Source organism: Anguilla anguilla, chromosome 4 (assembly GCF_013347855.1).
Source record: "Anguilla anguilla isolate fAngAng1 chromosome 4, fAngAng1.pri, whole genome shotgun sequence".
NCBI classification, from domain to species: Eukaryota; Metazoa; Chordata; class Actinopteri; order Anguilliformes; family Anguillidae; genus Anguilla; species Anguilla anguilla.
The window spans coordinates 20,911,171-20,933,525 of NC_049204.1; the positions used below are offsets into that span (position 1 = coordinate 20,911,171).

Consider the following 22,355-nt stretch of genomic DNA (forward strand, 5'->3'; position numbering starts at 1 on the left):
GCCTTCTATTCCCGCGTAGCACTGACATGGACCCGCGACAGCGTTCAGTCTGCTCATTCCCCCCCAGCTCTCTGCTGACTGGTATCATTGATGCTCGCTGCTATTATTATTATGCGTGTTAAGGAACCACTTTCACAATGTCAAATTTAATTGATTGTGTGCATTTCTAAGAATTGTAGGGTGCCATTTATTTGCTTGTATACTGTATATAGCCAGTAATGTAGCTACCTGGGGCTGCACGGAAGTGCTTGGGAACTCTGATTTCCTATTCAGTCTAATGGAATTTAAGAACATGATTATTATGGTCAGGTACTTCTATTGATAAAAAAATACAGATGGACACATGTGATTGGTTTGTATATTGTAAAGTAGTGTATGTAATACCTGCTAGGGTACCGCCCATAGACATGTCATCTCCTAAAAATGAATGGAAATATTATGTAATCTAGCATCTGTCTTGGAGATTTCTTGTGATTTCAGAACTGTAATCAGCTTTAACATGGCTTTAACTCTGAGGGAACAAAAACACGTGTGTGAATTTAAGGTCAGCAGAGGGTCCGGGTTTGTGATTTTTATGCTATCGCTCTGTAGCAGATTGCAGGCTGCGTGTTGGCGGATTATCTCCACGGCTCCTCTGCGATTTGCCATTTCCTTGTCTGGTTTTCTGGTCGCTGAAATATGACTTCACATTTTCATGCCCCAGTGCTCCAGTGCAGTGATGGGGACGCTGTGCTTTAGGAGGTTCTGTCTTTCAGATGAAACGTTACACCGTGGCCCTGACTCACGGTGGTCATTAAAGATCCCACGGCACTTATGGCGAAGAGTAGGGGGTTCCCCGGGGTCCTGCCTAAATTCCTGACCCGGCTCTCTCAGCCTGCTGCCTAATCATGGGTTTAACTGGCCAAAAATGATTCTCACCCACTCCTCCTCAGCTGATGTGTGGTGAGCGTTCTGGCACAAAATGGCTGCCGTGCATCACCCAGGTGGTGCTGGTTGAGGCGAGTTTCCCCCTCATCACTATGTAAAGCGCTTGGTGTGAGAAAAGCGCTATGCAAATGCAAGGCATTATTATTTATTATTATTTGTGTCGGCTGCTGAGTTCCATAGCAGTGCGAGGGAGTGGTGGGTGGGACTGAAAGAGGCTCTGCATTTGCTTGCTTTTATTCACACCTCCATCACCGTGAGCCACACAGCCTCATCTGTAACGAGGTTTAAGCCTGGAGAGTGGGGCTAGCTTTGACACGCCTGTCTACCCATCGATCAGCTCACCTGTTGTCTGCTAGCAGCCTGCTACCGCCCAGTACAAAATGGCTGAGCATCTCTGATTTTTATTAGTAACCATGTTTTATCTGACTTTCTCTTATTCCCAATCTGTAGTGCCAAATGTCAGCATTCATGCATTATTACCTGTTTGAATATTGCCTGGTCAGAACCTGGGGTTCGGATAAAGCTCTCTGAACCAGTGCTTTAGCAAAATATGCCATTTTTGAGTTGTGACTGTTAAATATGTTCATTTCCTATGGTAGTGGTTCCCCCCTTTTCCTGGAGATCTGCTATCCTGTAGGTTTTCATTGCGACCCTGACAAAGCACACATCGTTCAACAGATAGAGATCTCATCGAGCTGCTAATTAGTAGAGTCAGTTGTGCCAAATTAGGGCTGAGGAGGGTAGATCTCCAGCAACAGCGTTGGGAACCACTGTCACTAGTCAGTGTGAACATCACAGTATTGTCTGTCCTCGGGTTGGCACATAGAATTTATAATTTATGCGTGATTTTGCCCAGGTTTGTGTTGGTTACCCGTTTGACTGGGCCAAACCGGACTCGGGACACATTCCGGATGAATAGGATTTTGGTCCGAATCCTGCCCAGATCCGCACTGCTGCGGTAGGAGACGTTGCCCCGTCCGGCCCTGTGCATTTTGAGACCTACGGAGGTTCAGACCGCCAGGGCAGTTTGAATCCGTGTGGCTTTTCAAATGCCTGCGGCCTGATCCGCACATATTCCAAATCGTACCCCATCTCTGAATCTGATTATGTTTACAGGCATTGTTTTCTGTCTCAAAGCGGGTAGTTCAGCCCTGCGTCTCGGTACCTGACTCCCCCAGTGCCATTGTGTGTGACGGTCACAGCCGCAGAGTGACGTCCGTTGTTCCACGGCGACGTTTGGCGAAGGCGCGGCTCTTTGTTTGGTTGTTCTGTTGTTCTGCTGGCTCCGTTTCCACTCTCTGCTTTTTGGCATCGCACGACGACCGACGTGACAACCGGCGTGTAGGAGAGACAGCGTTCTAAACGGACGGAGGATTCCAGAACATCTCAGATGAGCCGGTGATCGGCACTCAGATACGACGGTAGCTGGGTTTAAAGACGGGTCTGGCTTTGTGAGGTTTGTCATAGCGCTTCATAACCCAAAGGATCTTTCTCCTCCCTCTTTTCCTATTGGGTAAAAGTACATTTGCATAATGTTTGTATCCTCTTGCATTGTGAGCTGCTCTGGATGAGAGCATCTGCCTGACTTATGTATTGAAACAACAAAAAAGACAGCAATGAATTGTGAAACGGTGGAACTTCACCACTACCCCACTTGACAGTAATGAAATGGTTTTGAGTGAAAGCTTTGTGTGTAGTACTGTGTCAGGGTTTGCTTCAGTGCTTGGTAATTCATTACCAAAGATGACTGTTACCCAGGTGTAGGTGTGCAGGCAATTTTTGAGTTATCCAACGTGTGCCCCAGGCCAAGATCAGGGGCATTTCTCTCATAGCAGGTCATTCAGTTATCTGAGCCATGAGCATTATTGAGCGTGTAGCTCTTGTTTAACAATCAGGTCTGGTACTATTCTCGTATAAATGATTATCTGTGTACTGTGACGTTAGAAAATTCCAGCATATGTGTCCTATTTAACAAGCAGAGCTAGTCCTATGCCCCCGATATCCAAGACATTAGAAGAATTTAACATGTATATCATTTAACCCTTTGAAGAGTATCTTTTTTTTTTCTAAATTCGAAAGTGAGCGTTCTAGAACTCTATTGCTTTCAGTTACCAGTAGTGATTGTTACATCTGCATTAGAATGTTCAGTTAAGAACAGTCTTCTCATTCATTTCTGATCTTACACCTCAGAGGGATAATGTGTGGGCTTTGTTCTATTCTCTCTCTTTCCCTCAGATCAGTGAGGCCTTCCAGAAGAAGGTCCAGAGCAAGATCAAAGATCTGCTGCTGCAGATGGAGGAGGGCCTGAAGACGGCCGACCCTCATGACTTCTCCACCTACACCGGCTGGACAGGTCAGGGGCGGGGGGAGCTAGAGGACCTCCACCTTCCTGCTTCACAAATCTGCATGCTCCACCCTCAAAATCCCAACATCTGAGAGCCAATGAGCTTTCGACACGAATTTGAAACCTTGCAGCCTGCCTCGTGGTCCATGGTTAACACACAAGTGTATTTGTGTGAAATGGCAGTCATTGGCTGTAGTGAGTAATGTACTTTCCTGAAGGATGCGCCATATTGACATGTGAGCTCAGGGTCTGGTCAAGCCTGAAAGGTGAGGTTGTTTGGACAGAAACCTGATAATGGAGCTCCATAATGTTTGGGACAAAGACAAATCTGAAATTGTGGAATACAGAGCCTAATCAAGGAAAAATGTGTCTTTGTCCCAAACATTATGGAGCTCACTGTACCTCCGCCTCTTCTTGAGTGCACAACTCGCTAAACAAATATGACTAGAAACTGGTTGTCTCTCTGTTGCTGATAGCCCTCATATCACGAATGCTTCCTATTGCTGTGTACACATCTGATTTTGTAACTATACATGTCCGTCTGTCTATATGCCTGAGGATATGCATACCTACAACAGGTGTGTATGCATTAACATGTGTATAGTTAAGCAGGATGGCGCATTGAAATGGTAAATGTATCTTAGATCGGGGCTGGTTCGTTTTTCGGTCTCACGGCTGGGCCCTCTCGCCCCCGTCTCTCTCCCCCTGCAGGGATCGCTCTGCTGTACCTGCAGCTGCACCGCGTCACCGAGGACCCGTCCCACCTGCAGCGGGCGCTGGACTACGTCAAGCGCACCCTGCGCAACCTGAACGGCCGGCGGGTGACCTTCCTGTGCGGCGACGCGGGGCCGCTGGCCGTGGGCGCCGTGGCGTACCACAAGCTGAAGAGCGACGCCGAGTCGCAGGACTGCCTCGCCAAGTACGGGCGCGGGGCTGCGCCGCGGGGCTGCGTCGTGGGGCTGCGTCGCGGGGCTGCGTCGTGGGGCTGCGCCGTGCTTCCGCGCGGTCTGCGTCGTTCGCGTGTTATGCGTCGCGTGTGACATTCGCCAATGGGCAGAGCGTTTATACTTGAGCCGTGTGTTGTACAGGTGCAGGTCGTTGTTTAAAATGACTGAACCACACGAGTGACTGCGCGCGACTGTTGAGTGACGTTTGGCGGAAACTAACCAATCGGCATCTGTGCGGCAAGAGGGGAATGGTGCATCATGGTACATGTTGTGTTTAGGAGAGTGACTGCGCTGTACATTTGGAAACGAGTCTCTGTGTGTGATGGGATTACTGTGTAGCATTGCTGGAGAGCATCTAGGGCAGTACTGCTTTCTGAATCGAATATGCGCGGTGCTGGAACCCGCCAGCATACTGATGAAGCGTTACCGCTCACTGCAGAGGGGTTGATTGAATTACAGTAAACCCTAATCTCTCAAGCTTTTTCGGTGTAAAAAAAAATCTATTTTCCGAGACAGACGGCTGGGATGGCGACGTCGGTGTTCCCGGGATGTGGAGCGGGGCGTCCTCGCTGCTTTGAGCCGCGCCCCGTTCCCTAGCGCGTGTGAACCGCGGCGTTCCGCTCGCGCTCGCGCTCTCAGAACTTCGTAGCCGGCAGCGCTGCGTAATTCGACTGGGACCGCAGTCTCGAAGTGTTAAACAGGGAGCCGGAAGACGCTTCATCTCTGCTGGCGGGCGGCCTCTTCACACACAGACGCGTGTGGGCGGGTGTGTCGGATCGCATGTTTGTTTTGGCCCGCGTGCGAGTGCAGAAGCAGGCTATTCCGTGCGAGATTGTGTGCATTTGTGTTCTTTGTGTTCTTCTGGCTGTGTGCGAGCGTGTGCTTGGTGCGTGCATGCCTGTGTGTGTGTGTGTGTGTGTGTGTGTGTGCGCGTGTTTTTGGTGTGTGGCTGTTTTGTGTGTATGTGTGTGTGTGTGTGTGTGCGGGTATGTATTGGATATGTGTGTGTGTGTTCGTGTGTGTATTGGGTGTGTGCGTGTGTGTGGGTATGTATTGGATGTGTGTGTGTGTGTGTGTGTGTGTGTGTGGGTATGTATTGGATGTGTGTGTGTGTCTGCGTGCGCTCTCCTGGGACTCTGTGCTGACCGTGTCCCCCTCTCTCTCGGGTTGGCAGGCTGCTGCAGCTGCAGCGCTCGGTGGTCAGCTCTGACTCTGAGCTCCCGGACGAGCTGCTGTACGGCCGGGCGGGGTACCTGTACGCCCTGCTCTACGTCAACAGCGAGATGGGCCCCGGCACCGTGGACGAGGCCACCATCTCTAAGGTGAGCCTCCCCCGCCCTCCCTCCCTCCATCCCTCCCTCTCTCCCTCCCTCTGTCCCTCTCTCCCTCCCTCCCTCCCTCCCTCCCTCCCTGGCTCTCACAGATGGGAGGTGGGCGTGCAGGGGGCTGTGTGCGCGATGTGTGTGATTCGCTTCCCAGCACAGCGGTGTCCAAACCGAGGCCCTGCTGCTGCTGTCATAGCAGAGGAGAAAGGATAAATCCTGCTCATGTGCACTGGTGTGAGAGTGTGAGTGTTTTATGTGTGTCTGTGAGTGTGTCAATTGTGTATATATATGTGTGTGTGTGTGTGTGTGTGAGGATTGTGTATAAACCGTGTGTGTGTGTGCGTGCGCGTGCGTGTGTGTGTGTGTGTGTGAGGATTGTGTATAAACCGTGTGTGTGTGTGTGCGTGCATGTGTGTATGTGCATGTATTGTGTATAAACCGTGTGCATGTGCATGTGTGTGCGTGTGCGTGTGCGTGTGTGTGGATTGTGTATAAACCGTGTGCATGTGTGTGCGTGTGTGTGGATTGTGTATAAACCGTGTGCATGTGTGTGCGTGTGTGTGTGTGTGTGGATTGTGTATAAACCGTGTGTGTGTGTGTAGATTGTGTATAAACCGTGTGTGTGTGTGTGTGTGTGTGTGTGTGTGTGTGCGGTGTGAGAGATTGTTTGTGTAATAGGGTTGCAGTTGTGACTATCTGGGGAGGGTGGATTAGAGCGGAGGCCGGTCGGGCAGTCAGCAGTGGGAAGGTGACACACTCTCCAGAGAGGGCCTGGCTGTCACCTGGGCCTACGCTTCCTGCTCCGATACGACAGGCAGGCCAGCCGCTGCCTTCCTCTCTGACCGCCCGCTAAAAATAGCACCCCCATCTCAGAGTCAGAGAGGGGGAACCAGGGCGTGCCCACGCCTCAAAGCCAACGCCTTCCTGTCAGCCCAGTGAACCTGGTCCACAACGCGTCTGACCGCAACCATCCACAGCAGTGCGGTTAAACATCTGACAGGTTAAAGCTGTGGTATACCACACAACCAGGAATAACCACTGTCCATTTAGCCTTCACTGAGCTTATGACGAGTCAGATTTTGTGTCAGTGGGCAGTGGCTTTAGTGAACCTCATCTTGTCTTTTGCATATTTGGCATGGAACCAAAAAAAAAAACCCCTGCATCATTATAAATGTTGTGGATTGAGAACATTTTGTGTTGTGTTTTGCTGTTTAGTCTGAAAGGCTGCTTTTAGCATTCTGTTGATTTCAGCAAACTAATTAAGCCATCTGTAATTACAGCTGGTTTTCGGCTTTGTATCGAAATTCGGAGCTTGTCGAAGTCTATAAATATCAGAGTTTGGTTAAAACGTTTGCAGTGTTCAGGCCTTCATATAGACCAGGCCTGCTGTTTCGTAGCTAAGAGCTTGAGACACACTTAGAAGGTGAATACCCAGTGGGGAGGGGAAGGAGGGGTGGGGGGTGCACTTCAGCTGTGCTTAGAAAGCACCTTTTTAAAACAGAAAGCAATTTTCTCCATTTCCAAATGCCAAAGTACAGCACTGCAGGGCCGTCATAGATTGCTGTATTAATATCCATCTGTTTATCAGGCTCTCAAAAGCTGGCCAGTATCCAGGGCAACCACCCCCCCCCCCCCACAAATACACACACAGACAGACATACACTCATTGACATACACAGACACTCATTCACCTTCTCCAGCTCACAAACACATGCATGCACTGATGAGCATAAACACCCTCACTGTTATAAACAAACACTGAAATGCACACTACAATTACACACACACACACACACACACACGGAAGTGACTAAGAGACATCTTCACTCACATATGCCAGCACTGAAAAATCAGGACGCACACAGTCATTCGCTCATTAACGCCAACACAAACACTCGCTCACGCACACACACGCATGCACTCTCCAGCCAGTGATGACCTCTTCACAGCAAAGCTGAGATGAATTTAGACCATAGAGTGTAGTTTGCCTGTCCTGGCTGTTGGGCACCTTTTTAGTCCTCTCTTATTTAGCTGGCTTGAAGCACGTGGGACGCTTTCCTTTTTAAGATTAATGGCCTTTGTTGCGGCTGCCCGGCTGCACTGATGAAGCTGGGCTTGGAGCGGGGGTCGTCCTCTTCCCGTCTGCGTCGCAGGGTGGGAGTAATCTCGTCCGCTGAAGAAACGATCACCTCCTACTGTAGGGAGACAGGACCGCGAGCCATGCATTATTAAGATAAAAAGAAATGAAAATCTCGAAGCGTTGCTCTGAAACATTCTTAATCAAAGGAAAATGGCACGGGAAGGCTATGCATCACGGTAGCGCTGGCGTGAGTTGGATACCTTCATTTACTTGATTCATGCCGCCACCGTATTTTTATATTTGGAAGCGGACGTGAGAGAGGAGATGGAAATATTGCAGTTGTGTAATTTTGCATGAGCTAATAGACGGAGGCATCTTTTAAAAATGGAAACGACATGAAACTTCTTTTAAAAGGGTTGTCATGGTTTCAGATTAAGGGTGCTCTCGGAGACTTCTCCTTTTGGAGACTTGTCTGGTGTTTCTTATCCAGCATGTCTTCCCCTAGTCCCACATGTTTTGCGGTCACTGATCGGTTTATGCGTGAGGGCACTAACGACTTCTGGATGAACAGATTTGGCTGTGCCCTTGGGACGGTTCCGGAACGAAGTGGATCCGTCTCGCGGTTGTCCTTTGAGGCAATCCAGATGGCTGGGTGATCCGATTGGACAATGTGACTGGGACAATGACTGGGAGCTTGAGAGATCTGATTGGAAGAACCTGTAATTGTTTAGTCTGTGAAAAAGCTGTTTTTGTTGAGTCTGTTTTCCCAGTCAGCAGAGAACCCAAATGGGGCTTTTGTGTGATTAATTAAGACATGAATTAGCTAATCCTTTTACCTTCATCTGATGCACCAGTTAAGATATTCCCCTGTCTCTCAGAGCCCACCTGAGTGACGGGGTCTGTGTGTACAGTGGCGGTCATGTGACTGCATTTCTGATGCTTCCTGCCTGCAGCCGCAGGGAAGGTTCTGAGCGCGCCCGGTGTTTAATTAAGCCCGTAAATAAACAAATTCTCTTAAACGGCTATGCCTGCCCCCGGGAGGAGCGGCGGACGGCGGGGCGAATCCCTCGTTTTTGGGAGGAGAGTTTAAAGGGGCCTGGGTGTGTGGGAACGCAAACGAAACAGTCCGCTCTCACTTAGGGCTGAGACTTCGTTCGTTCGTCTGTGAAAGGAGCGAGCCGCGGTTTGATTGGTTCTGACGGTCTCATTGAGCGGAATGGGCGCCCACAGGACGAGCGAGGGCCCGCGGAGCCGTGCTGCCGGAGAGTTCTGACGCCTGATTGGCCTTTATTGCCGGCTGAGGGAAGTAATTAAGACTGCGCTCGGGTCCCCTCCGCCCGCTTCCTCCTCCTTCCCCGGCCCGGAGACCAGCTCCCTGAGGCGCCGGGGAACCGCCGTCGCCCCGGCAACGCGCACCGTCGCGGATTCCGCGGGTCCCGTGTCGCAGACGAGCGGGGGCGAGAGGACAGGCGTGACGGCCCACGTGACACACGTGTGATGGCGGTCCCGTCGGGTCAGAGGGGGTGTTAAGAGCTCGGCAGAGCTGGCGGGCGTCCTCTGGCGTCTGGATGATGAGGTAAACGTATGTGTGCCGACACAGTGCTGCTGTGGGTTACAGGATTCTCCAGAATTACTCACGCGAGGGCCTGTTTAAGTAGACCTGTTTTCTCATATAATTCTCATATTTGAGGAGGTTTGTCATGGCTGTCTCTTCTGTTATTTACTGTTGTTCAGCTGTGCCACAGAAGCCCCGGTGTGTAGAGAGAATGATGTCGCACACGTAGAGAGGATGATGTCGTACACACACAGAGAGAATGATGTCGCACACGTAGAGAGGATGATGTCGTACACACACACAGAGAATGATGTCGCACACGTAGAGAGAATGATGTTGCACACACACAGAGAGAATGATGTCACACACGTAGAGAGAATGATGTCGCACACACACACAGAGAATGATGTCACACACGTAGAGAGAATGATGTCGCACACACACAGAGAGAATGATGTTGCATACACGGAGAATGCAGGCCGATGCTGATGCTGCACTTCCCAGCCCATTCACAACAAAGAAATCACTGCAGAGGCCACGCCCACCCCACTGGGCTCACTGAGCACGCTCGGCCGAATAGCTGCTCTCACCCAGCCCAACCCCACCTCACCCCACACTCTCGTTGCCAGGCATCCAGTGTACATGCCTCTTTCACTGCTGCTGGATCATAGAATAGGAAAGCAATAGGGCAAGCATTTGGTGCGGTTTTTTTGTCGGCTGGCCTTAGTTTCAAGTCTTTCCTCTGATTTTTTTTCTCTGTCCCTGTCTGTCCTTGTCTCCCTTTCTCTCTCTCTCTCTCTCTCTATCTCACACGCCATCTCTCTATCTCTCCATCTCACCACACACACCCACACACACTTCACTGCTCTCTCTCTCTCTCTCTCTCCCACTCCCTCTCTCTCTCTCTCTCCTCATGAAACCCTTGGTGTGAGTGATTATTGCTTGGTGGGCGTGGTGCTAGCGCCATGCTCCGTACCCGCTCGTCTGTCTGGACTCAGAGCGCTTGCGTGAAGCGCAGATGTTGCGTTGCGTTTGTGCCTTCCTGAGCGCCCATGCAAAACCCACACAGATGTGCGGCTGGATTGCTGCAGCTGCATAACAGAGTGAAGCCTCCCTTTTACTGTTCATGCACATTAACCCTGCTAAATCATCCCTGCTGCACAGCCTGTTGAGCTGTTTCTGTGGAGGGGCAGGGGAATAACAGGTGTCTTCATTTGGTGTTTGTGATTGCGTTTGTGAGTGTGTTCAGACTAAATGTGTCTATCTATGGTAATGCGAGTGTCTTTATGTTACTGAGTGCATTTTAGTCGGTGTGTGTGTTTGTGTTTCCGGTTGTTAGAAGTTCATACTTTATTGAGTTGGCCAGTGGACATGTATTTGTCCAGCAGAAAAGTTCTTGACCACATTGTGCTGCGATGTTCAAAATTTCCATCTGAGGGGAGCTTCTTGGTCTCACTGTCCTGAGGCAGCACATTCATATTTCAGAGCTTGGCCCAGTTTTTGCTGCTTCAACCTCTGTGTCAGGACGTAGAGGTACAGAGTATTTCACCAACTCTGATTGGTTTCATAGTTTTCAAAGAGTGGTCGGGATTGGTATCAGTAATTTAGAACTGTGTGTTGTTGGGGCTGCTGGATGGCTCATTCTGTTAAGGCAGCGTTTTAGCTCAGAGAGGGGCCCATGCGGTCTGGTATCACACAGACTGGTATGAGGTCCAGACCCTTTGGGCTGGCTGTGGCCGGCAGCCTCGCTGTGTGGTGCTAAGGTTGGGTTTCAGTCCCCTAACATAATGGTGCTGGAATAAAATTCTTTACACTTGATAAATGCTAAAACATGAAGTGCCTTCCTCAGGATTATGTATGTGCAAGCACGAATTACGATCTTCAGTGTGATAGGAAGCTGCGGCTAACATCACATGCTACCGAGAACACATGCTCGTCTGTGTTCTCCTGAATCAATAGAGGTTGAGGCAATAAGTGCCGATATACTATTGCACATTCCAAACTGAGGTGATAAAGAGGAGAGTGTAAAAAATGCATGTCGTTAGTATCACTGTCAAATGACACTGGATGACTTCCATGTCTGCTTTCCCCCAGACTGCTCTTTCTGCTTAATTAGGTACTATTACAAGGGCATATGCATTGCATTGACTGATAAATTGGACTGGAGTGACACTGGGGCAGCGATGTGCTCATTGACACATTAAGGCCCAGCTGTTGCCAATCATCTGGCAGAATTATTGAACGGCCATTTGTGAGTGGTAGGGCCGCCTGTCTGACAGTATGTAAAAGCTTTGTGGTGAAAGAGTCAACTCCAGGGCGGTTAGCCCTCTCTGGTCTTCTTCATATCTGCTTGCATTTTCGAGATAGAGTAGAATGAGAATGGAGAATGTGGCCGTAGTGTGTGCTTTAATTTTCCTGTTTTTCTTTTCGACAAATTCCATTGCTGCTTAACGTTTGGACGTTGCTGTAAGCTGTTTGTTGATTGGATAAGAGCTTGAGAGGGTGTTGCCCTCCGCCTCTGTGAGTTCTTTGAGAGTGGGTGAGACTCTTCCCCAATGGCAGGAGGGCCAGTAGGTACGCCCACTCTGTTGATTGAACACTGTTGAAGGAGCATCTCTTCTGAAAGGCTGTAGTGAGCTCACAGACTGGGGCTCCGCCTCCCATGCTGATTGAAGGAACAGCTTTTCTCAGACTGCAGTCAGCTGACAGACTGAGGCTCCGCCTCCTGCGTAGGTAGTGGTAATGGGCCTTCTTACGGGCTGCGCGCACGCTGTGCAGGGAGGGGGAGTGGCCTGATTGTGTGTTTCAGGCAGACTCACTGGCATTGGAGGAGAGGCCTGGGGGCCGGCTGTTGCCGGGCATCTGCCGTCACAGCGTGACAGCGCAGAGAGTGGGCGGGGCAAACACAGGAAAAACAGGACCTGTCACAGGGCCGATTCGGAAATCCACCCCGCTGCGTTCGACCAGTTTCTTCAAGCTGAGAGGGGGGGTGTAGGTGGTTGGCCGTCCGATCGATTCCGGCAGCGACTGAAATTGAACACAGATCAAAGATGAAAGGTGTTTGACACATTTGAAAGAGTAACTCTGTATTTAAAAAAAAAAATTTTTTTTTACTCTTGATAGATGCTAAAAATGGCAAAAATCTGTCCTTGAATCTAGGTTGTTTTGAAAGTGGTATTTATTTAATCCTTTATCTGTTGCACAGCTGGAGTTTAGTACTCCACTCACATTAACTGTCTGTTTAGTTTTAGTAACTCTACAGGGTCGGACTCATGTATTCAGTGAGTAATACTGTAGTACTGTACTCAGTGTCTCACCTGTTTCAGTGCATATAAACTCACTTTTGCAAAAAAAAAAAAAAAATGAATATTGAATAGAGAATAGTGATTGTGGTAATTACCGTGAGACTCATCTACACACGTTCATGAATCATAACCACTGAATATTTTGATGAAAAGTTGAAAATGTGACTTTGGAACTCTGCTCAGTCAAAAGAAAAGAAGAAAAGTTTAGGTAATGTCACATTTAGGTGAACCCACTTTACAAATTATATTGAGCCAAAGCTGAAGGAATTAACCTCCAATAACTTTGCTTATGGGAGTTTCATCCTTAACTTTATTTCTTTCAGTAACCTTCTTCCTTTCATATGCAACCTTTTGTTAAAAGCTGACAAGGCCTTTGTTCCAGCGATAAATGCTGGCTGTACTCATGGCATTCTTGTTAGATGACAGTTGTCCATTTCTACAATGCTACTGAGTGCCTCATTCAGTTATAAGACAATTTTATTCAATTAGAATATAATTGTGCCATTTAGAAAAAGTACATTTGATCAAACTGCCTTTTCTGTACCTGTCATTTCTGGAACACACTGATCATAGAAATCAAGAGCTACACCAATTAACTACTGTGCTTTTGCAATTAAATGTATCTGGCTAAACGGATGCTTTTGAACATCTGAGGCATTAGATTGTGACCTCTTCCAGCTGGAAACATGTTTTATGCTGTCATTTCATGCTTATATATTTGTTATTTTTTTCACAATATCTATATGTCTTCACCGGTCAATGGACTTAAAACGACACTTTCATTGTAGCTAAATGTGGAATGTTGCATTGATGCATTTTCTGTCCATCCATTTTTTTGACTAAAAAAAAAAGTACAATAACTACATGAATTCAGTTTGATTTGTATCCTTTGTTTATTCCTAAGGAGCAATTTGTCGCTGGACCATTGTGAAATGAGACTTTATGAAATATTCATGAACCAGATGCACAATGATTGTTACACAGCGGCAAATACACAACTGGGACACAATTTCCCACTAGTTTCATGTTCCAGCTAGTTTCAAGTTAACAGTGGCACAGCGTGGAGCTGCGCTGCTTCTGGGAGGTTCTGTGTGCCTTACCTGTCTCATGGCTTCTCGTCAGGTGGTCGGAGCGATCTTGGACTCGGGGAAGAACCTGTCGAGGGAGGAGAAGAAGTCGGAGAGGTGCCCGCTGCTCTACGAGTGGCACAAGAAGCAGTACGTGGGCGCGGCGCACGGCCTGGCAGGGATCTACTACATGCTGATGCAGGTGAGCCTGCGGGACGGGGCTCAACCCTTTAGGGTGTAAGATGAGGAACGTGTGATTGGAACATTCTTACCTGAACATTCTAATGCTGATAGAACAATCACTACCGCTGATTAAAAGCAATGGAGTTCTAGAACACTGACGTAGAATTTTGAATGAACATTATAAAAAAAGCCTACTCTTCTAAAGGTAAAAGACATGGCAGCTGTAGTAGACGGGGAACTCATCCTTTGATCGTAGTGAAGGGAGCTTGAACCCCAGTTGGGGTACTCACCCACCTGAGGACCCATGGGTTCACAGCGATGGTTCACTGTCATGATGGAGCCCGGCTGTTATAACATAATGAGAAGTAATTCATATCCGTCAGTAATGTTAACGCACACAGCCCTGTGTGGACTGTACCTATCCTTAAATTACATCACTTCTGCAGAAATCACTTTCATATTGCATGCATTTTATGTTTCCCTGGACAGAAATCTGCCTGAGAAGTAAATGGTATTGTGTACATATAATGTGTAAGATCAGAGTAGAGTAAGATAGCTGAAAATATAAAGTGATGTAAAGCATTAGGAAAGGTATTTGTACTATAGTGGACTATCCACCAGTAATGACTATAATTTATGAGCTGGGGTTTTGGTAAGAGGTGCGTTTTCAGCGTGGAGAACTGAAGGGTCATATCGTCACATTGTGCTTGGTTGGCTCTTGCTGTTCTGTGTAGTTGGTGAGCAGACTTGTTTTTCTCCCAAGTCAGTTATATCTGCTCCTTGACTGTACTCTCCTCCATAGCTGTCCTTGTTAATCTAGTTAGCAGGCTAGCTAATGGCATTACCAGTGCCTTTTCTGTATCTGAGCTGTAATGTATTTGAAATTGTGCAAATGTTTTTGAAAACAGTTCAGGGCATTAGACGTTATTAAAACTGCACAAGTATCTCCTTGGCTAGACTGCAGCCTGTCTGCTGTGGTAGCTTGCTAACATAGTTTAACAGCTTAACCCATTACAAACATTTACGGTAGCTCTGACCCAATTTGGGCCTCTGGGCTGGGACAAATTTCCTGTCTTAATCCCCTCAGGATATCTGCTCTCTGAATTGCATGTCCCCAAACTACACTACTATTTTATTGTTGTGCTATAATGCTGTTTTACACAGAAATGTGATGAAAAAACGGCTGCCTGCTCAGTATACACCAGTGGCCATTTCTGGCTTGATTGTCTGACATTCAAACAGCAAATGGCACTCTATGCCCTCAGATGTTCTGAGTGACCGTGACCATCGTCGGTCAATTAGGTTTAATTCCCATCTCCCCTTGGCTGTGTATAGCGGTCATCCCTATTGGCTCGCTTAAAGCCTGTAACGTTCTCCCGTCCCGTAGGTTGAGTGGGGTGAAGTTTGTTAGTTTTGGTCCTTAGGTTAAAAAGCGATCAGCCGGTTTTTCATCAGTGAAAGTGACACGGGCATCAGACACAGTGCTATCGAAAAAAAGTTCTGTGTCCCATCAATTTTGGCAATAAAAAAACAGACTCTGACTCCATGAAAAATGAGCTGCCAGAGAAAGTCGGGGATAGCACTCAAGGGCAGGCCTTTATGTATCACTCTTCTCATGCTGATAGGCCGTTTGAAGCCAGCCCGCCACCGACTCAGACTGAGGGAGCGCGTGCAAATAGCTTCCGGGCTCTTCCGTTGAGAGTAATCTCTGATATGTGTCTGGGGATCGGGCGAGCGTCTGCGCGCGGTTTGAAAAGTGATCCGGTTCCCGTGGCAACAGAAAAACGAAAAGTTTAGCTCTTGGCGGGCGCGCGGGTCCTGCGGATCTCGTTACCGGGCCGAGGCGGAGCGTGCGCTTGCGTTGAGCGGCCCGGAATGGATGAAGCCCGTTCCCGTCTCGGTGCCTTCTGAGGGGTACGGATTTAAAAAGGCGCCTTTCCCCATTTTCATTCAGCCCCTCCATCCCTCCCCCGCGGTGCGTCAGCGCAGCTGGTAAACACGGAGAATCGATGGCGCTATTTGTCGCGGGCGGAGGCCCTGGTCTTAGAGACGGGCCTACGCCATCGCTCAGCTTCGTCTTTACCGGCAGAAACGAAACCCCTATCGTTCTGCCCCGTATCCGGCCCGGGTGCAGAAATTAACGTGGGCCCTGCCCGTAAAACGCATTTAAATAAATGCATGGGTGATTTCTGAAAAGAAAATGCATTATTTATGACCTTCCCCAAATAGTTTTGCGTGGAATTGATTTTGAGGTATCGGTTTGGCTGTGGGATTTTACTCTCCAGTCTGAAGGTACTCTTCTTTTTTTTCTTTTTTTTTTTTTAGAATTTATCACCCAGCGGTCTCATGCAGGTATATTTATTCATACCTGTGAATATCTCTGAGCAGAAGTTTTTATTCATAATTGTCCAAAAGCTTGTTTAAAACTGAAAACCCTGAGGCTGTTAAGGAGATGCCAGCAGGAGGTCGTCCCTCCCCAAACAAGCCCTCAGGTGCTTTACTTTATTGATATTTTTTATTTTTTTAAAAGGAGAGCAGACAGTCCACTATTTTTTTCCTTTATTCAGGCGGGTAGACAGCAGCGAGGGTAGCAGACAGAGAAAGGATCAGCGCTGAGTTGGTGCCATGGCGGGGGATGGAACCGCTGCCTGGGCGGGGGTACTCGTTATTGGACTGAGGAGTCGGCCGGGCCACGGTCCGCGCCGTGCGTCTGGCTACTGCCTAAGGCTGCGTGTGTTGTGCTGAGCTGCCTCCTGACGAGGGCTAGCGCGCGTTGCGTCCGCGTCCCCGCCCGCGCCGTGCTCGCTTCGAATGCTAGCCCCGGGGTCGAGAGAAAGGCGGAGGGACGAAACGCCGGGGCTGGAGGAGGTGGTGAAATGGCAGGCGGCCTCTCTCGCCTCTCGTCACCTCCAGCGCCACCACCCACCACCCTGTGCTGCTCCACCTCGCAGGTCCGCAGCTCCGCGGCGCGCTAGTTACACGCGGCGGGTGACCGCCGTCTCTACCGTCAGCATGTTAACCGCACACATTCACTGGGATATCGACCTATCGCACGCGTTACTTCACCTGCTCTGCTATTCTCCAGCCGCTCCTCCCAAACACGCGTGTGAAAGCTGAGCGTTTGAGCTCTGTCCTTAAGCAGCCTTTCCAATATCAACATAGCGTGTGATGTTACGTTACGGGTGTGAAAGCTAAGCGTTGAGCTCTGTCCTTAAGCAGCCTTTCCAATATCAACATAGCGTGTGATGTTAGGGTTGTGCGTAGGCTGCTCAGTGAAGGGAAAATCAGCGTGAGCGCGGCGTACGCGCCCCAGCGGTAATGGTGCGTTTCCCTTTAAGAGCGTCTGTTCTCACTCCGCTCATTTTCGAGAACAGCAGTGCGCTTCTTGTAGCACAGCGTGAAGCGCTGCCTCGCTGCAGCGGGAAATCAAGGCGACTTTGTAATTCCTTTCTCCTCTTTACACCTCCCAATTCTCCGCGCCGCGATAAGGATATTCAGATTTATGCAAAGGAGGCTTAAGTGGTGCTTAGATTCATCAATTGTGGTCATTGTGTTTCATTCTGTTATTGAAGGTGTAGTCAGCCATTCTGACAAAAGCCTTTTGTTTGACTGTTGCAGTACTGATCCAAGTCTCAGGAAAATTTGTTTTGACAACGCTAAACGCTAATGACGTTGCTGAACGATGCCCAGAAACGTACGCTTGGGCTTAATCTGGTTGTATTCGCGTCCTTTGTCAAAGACGGTAGTGAAAAAAATTCCTCCATTTCCTGATCTGCATAATTAACTGAGTGGCCCGTGAAAGGAAATCACTGTGGTATTAACACCTGGTCTTTAAGAAATCAGGAGAGGAATCTTTTCTTGGCACATCTAAAATGAGACATTAGTTATTGCAATAGAAGTTTAAATGGATAAGTTCTGGACATGCACTTGGCCTATGGTGTTATTTGTATCTCTGATAGCTCTGTGCATATACCAGATTCATATTAAATTTGTCATAAAGTGCTCTGACAGGTTAAATGAAATTTGTTGGAATGTGCTCTGCTGGAGTCACATTAAAATAGCTGTCTTGTGAGAACACTGTGAAGGAGAAGTACAATAATAGCTTCTGTGGATGAACACTGAAATTGAGTCAAGAGATATATTTTGAGTGCAAGTTAAATTATGACTGCGCGAAGGGTGCCAATTTTCCTGAAATGAAAATGCGCTCAATATTGTAGTTCGGGGAAAGCAACAGCCGAGACTGTCTCCGTTTACTTTTCTGTGTACGGTGTTGCAGGCCGTGAAGGTAGCGGAGGCTAAAGGCGTGTGAAGTGTGCTCATTTAGCCAAAATCGTGCTTTTTTGTGTGTCTGCAGCCAGGAGCCAACGTGAGCCAGGAGACGCTGACGGAGCTGGTGCGGCCCAGCGTGGACTACGTGCGTCACAAAAAGTTCCGCTCCGGCAACTACCCGTCCTCCCTGAGCAACGAGACGGACCGGCTGGTGCACTGGTGTCACGGCGCCCCCGGCGTGGTCCACATGCTCATAATGGCCCACAAGGTGAGCGTGTGTTCCGGAAACATCCACCCCCGGGGTCCACGGAGGGCCGAACACATCGTGCTAACGTGCTAACGCATCTTCAGCGACCACGTTGTGTGTTCATGCACCTTGTTTTCATATGCGGGCTTGTTCGTTTGGCACTTGACAAACATGTTTGCCAGAAGGTTTCTTTAGCGTAGAATATAAAATGCAGGCTCCTGGCAGAAAGCTATACCCACATACTGTGGATTGCAGCGCAGTATATAACGTGTTGTGCTCTGTCAGTGGAGAGGGCGGGTCAATACATTTACCCTGCTCTCCATAGACCCCGCTAAGCACTAAATCTGTCCTCCCGTATGCTAATTGGTCTGAGCAGGTTTACGGGCTATCGCTAATCCAGGTCTGCCGAATGAGCTTCTGGTTTGTCAATCCTGTTTGTTAACTGTGCACCAGAGGAGTGTGTGCCTGGACTCCGTTCAATACAGGGAAGGCTTGAGTGCCAGGGCTGTGTCGGGACAGTCCTGAACTACGCGATTGAGTTCTGAGGAGAACGTGGGGTGGAGGGCGGGGCAGTGGTGCCAGCAGGATTCCCTCCAAAGGTACGCAGATGCGAAAGGTAACGTGAAATTGTTTGTAACAGAAGAGTTTACGATTAAATGAAGACACCTGGGTCGTTTTGTTTCAAATTGAGGTGCATTTTTGTGCATTTTCAGTGCAAAACCTGTATTTGTTATTAAATAAAATAAAATAAAAATAGAGAAAGCTTGAGGCTGCTGAAGTACGCACAGTGTGTGCTCTCCATGCAGGTGCGTACCTGTGGACGGAATCCTGCTGCTGCCACTGGAAAGGGGGACGGTGTAATTCGGACAGAGTGTGCTGAAGGGTCAATGGGAATCGGTATTTTTGGAAAACAGGACTGCAGCCAGGAGATGCAGCCATTATGGTCTGTTGATGTGACAATTTATCTGACAGAGGGCATAACGCTGTTCCTGGAGTACCTAGCTATAAGCAGCGCAAAAATCAGTTGCGTTTTAGCAGTCGGCTATTTCATTCTCTGTTGACGAATGAATGAGCCAGCCTAAACCAATAAGTCAGAATTTCTCATTTCCTGTGCTGCTAAGACCATTTCAAGGTTAAGTGACTAGCATTGGCATTGTGCTGACTGGCACTAATATTGTGCTGGCTGTAAAAGCAACAGTCTGAATTTTGGGTTGTTGGTTTTCCTGTTGCCATCACCTCAGCCCAGCGTGTACTTTGCTGTCTGTATTTTATTGCAGTCATTAAGATCGCTAACTCCACTTTTAACTCTGCTTTGAAAGCGGAAATCGATGGGAAAGTGAAATAGGCCTCCCAAAAAGCCTAGTTCCTCCTTTGAAGTCTATTACTCTGAAATGCCTATAGGAGGATCATTAAACCAACTGCTTTAGGTAAGAAGGTAGGGCTGGAGTTGAATTCTACAGAGCTTTTGCTACCCTGGCATGATTCTGGTTGCCGTCCTCAAGGAAACTGGCAATCCACAGCGACACCTAGTGGCGTGAATGAATTACTTCTTAAGAATTTTTTTATCAGGCTATGGGGTGATGCCAGTTGAGGCTATTACATTGACATTGATCCACAGGTGAGTTTTAACTCCCTCGCTAGCACGTATAACTTTTGCGATTGTCGAAAGCTCAATAAAAGGGTTGTCACGTTGTCCGCTGCCTCTTGGCGCTTCCGCGTCCTCCAGAAGAGCGCGACAGGTCAATGCTTCAGTCGGGCTCACAAATAACTCCTCCACAGTCTTCTTGGCTTCAGGCGCGGCAGAAATTGAACTAGGCTTATATTTGGAAACGAAATGTCCCCTCAGAGGTACAGCGGAATGTTCCTGTCAGACGAATGACAAGGTGCCTTTCGTTGGGTACTTAGCTTCCCTCACATTCGTTTTGTTTGGTACAGTGTTCACATGTGGGGATTGTCACTCCTTCAGAATGAATGAGGGTCAGGCTAAGCTCTGTTTCCCTCTGCTCCTCGCTCGTTCTGCTGCGCACCTGTGGAACGGGTGCGTTTTTGTAAAAGGGGACGCTGGGTCCTTAGCTTCACCTCGCTGACGAGGGGGGGAGTTGAGTCTGAGGTCCTGATTCATCGACCTTTAGCACGTGCAAAACGTTTTAGCTCGCGCAAAACCAACAACACGACCAGTGATTGGTCCTGCTATATGTTTTCCACCAGTCATTGGTTGTGTTATTAGTTTTGCGTGCGCTAGAAGGTTGTGAACGTGCCAGAGGTCTTAGTAAGTCAGACTGCGATGCTTTTATCACTTAAAGAGGCTTTTTAAATGTGTTCTTCTCCGCCGTGCAGCTGACCCAAACACTGCTAGTATGAAATCCGCTTAGCTGTAATGCCTGTCACGCTGTAATGAAGACTTTTAGCGATGAGAAATCATCTGGAGAACCTTCTGCCCTATTAAAGGATTGGACATGGTTTTCCAAATCATTGATCGTCATTATATACCAAATGAAAGACTACAGCTTGCGTGGCGAGCACGTCTATAAAAAGACCTGGCATGGGTTGTGAAGCACCATCCCGTGGTTCTGTCATTTGAATTCCGGTTGTGCTGCAGTCGCTGTGTTGCGAGCTGTCCTTGAAATGACAGCATTTGAAGAATTCACATAGAATTGCAGTGAGTCTCACAGACTGACGCACTACCTGCCTTAAGTTCCATTTACCTCAGCTGCCGGAGATTTGCTGACCAATAGCAATTGTTTGTGAATGTCTGTGCGGTTGACCCCACCGTTGGGTCAGCGTGGTGAATGTTGACAGGAAACCGCAGCGCGCGTTGTACCTGTCTTTGTAGTTTTATATCGTTTCTGATCCTGCCAAGTCGTTTCCCTGACTTTAGCAGTCACGTGACTCGTCTGCTTTTTGACCTTTTTTATGCTTTACGTGCACGCAGCCAGAACATTTAACTGCTTCCTGTCGGAACGTCAGGAGCTGTGCGCAGACGCGGGAGCCGTTTGTAGAGTGTCCGCCCACTAACAGCAGCGAGGATTCATTTGCTTTCACATGATATGCAGTAAGCGTGAAATAATATTGAGATGCGTGAGTGGGTCTTTCCTTTGGTCTGCATGCCTTTTTGAAAGAAAGGGAGCTGAGGCACTTTGCGAAATGAGGCAGGTATAATGAATGCTTTGAGCGGCGTATCCCAGCATGCACCCCAACAGACCCGAGGGAGAACTCCGGAGGGGCTGCGCAGAGACGAGTTGTTAAGTGATGTAAACGGGGCCCGGGCCTCTGGCACGTCCCCCTGGATTCCATGTTGGCTCCGCGGTCCCATCGAGGTTCAGTTCTTTGCGTTTGAAGCCTTTGTGAATTGAGAAACAGGGCTCATATGTTTAACATGGTTTCCGATACTCTGTTCACGCACCTCTTGGGGGGGGGGCTGAGATAATGTCTGGGAGAACCGAGAGAGAAGCCGCTCCCGCTTCCTCCCCCCTGCTCCTCTTACTTTTCTCACAAAATGAGCTGTCTGTGGAGGGCTGTGGAGATGAATGGGCAGTGAAAGGAGCTGCGGTATTGATGGAGCACGCATGGGCAGTCTGACCTTATCCCGACCCACGGTGTGAAGCACGCCCCCATTACCACCATCCGTCTCCCTAATGCCGACTGCCAAGCGCTCCTGCAGTTCAGCTGGCTGTATCCATCACGCCTGAAAACCATGAAATGTTCACCAGGTAACGGTGGGGACAAGGCACCAAAAACGACGCAAAAAGGGCCAGAATGCGCTAACGCATGAACACGGTCGACAATATGGAAGTATGACGATAACATCTACAGCCGGGCTGCCCAACCCTGTTCCTGGAGATCTACCGTCCCTTAGGTGTTCATTCCAACCCTAACAAAGCACACCTCATTTAACAGCTAGAGATCTCGTTGAGCTGCTAATTAGTACAGTACAATCAGGTGTGCCACATTAGGGTTCTAATGATAGCCTGCAGGGTGGTAGATTTTGAGGAACAGGGTTGGGCAGCCCTGAGGTACAAGATGGAAAGGTTTGTTTTCACCAGGTGCAGCCGCAGAGCAGCCACTGTTTCCATTTGTGGTGTACCTTTACCAGTATACCACTTTTT

The 22,355-nt window shown here is 48.6% G+C and overlaps 1 protein-coding gene across 3 annotated transcripts in view; it reads left to right on the forward strand.

Moving 5' to 3' along the window:
- Positions 1–22,355, forward strand: part of lancl2 (LanC lantibiotic synthetase component C-like 2 (bacterial)) — a 40,904-nt gene that overhangs the window by 9,635 nt on the left and 8,914 nt on the right. For 2 of the 3 annotated variants that reach the window (XM_035412826.1, XM_035412827.1), the window contains exons 3-7: positions 3,163–3,280; positions 3,983–4,190; positions 5,393–5,540; positions 13,606–13,752; positions 18,088–18,270. In XM_035412826.1, the coding sequence (XP_035268717.1) occupies positions 3,163–3,280; positions 3,983–4,190; positions 5,393–5,540; positions 13,606–13,752; positions 18,088–18,270 (804 nt within the window). The other variant, XM_035412828.1, reaches the window with a different exon arrangement.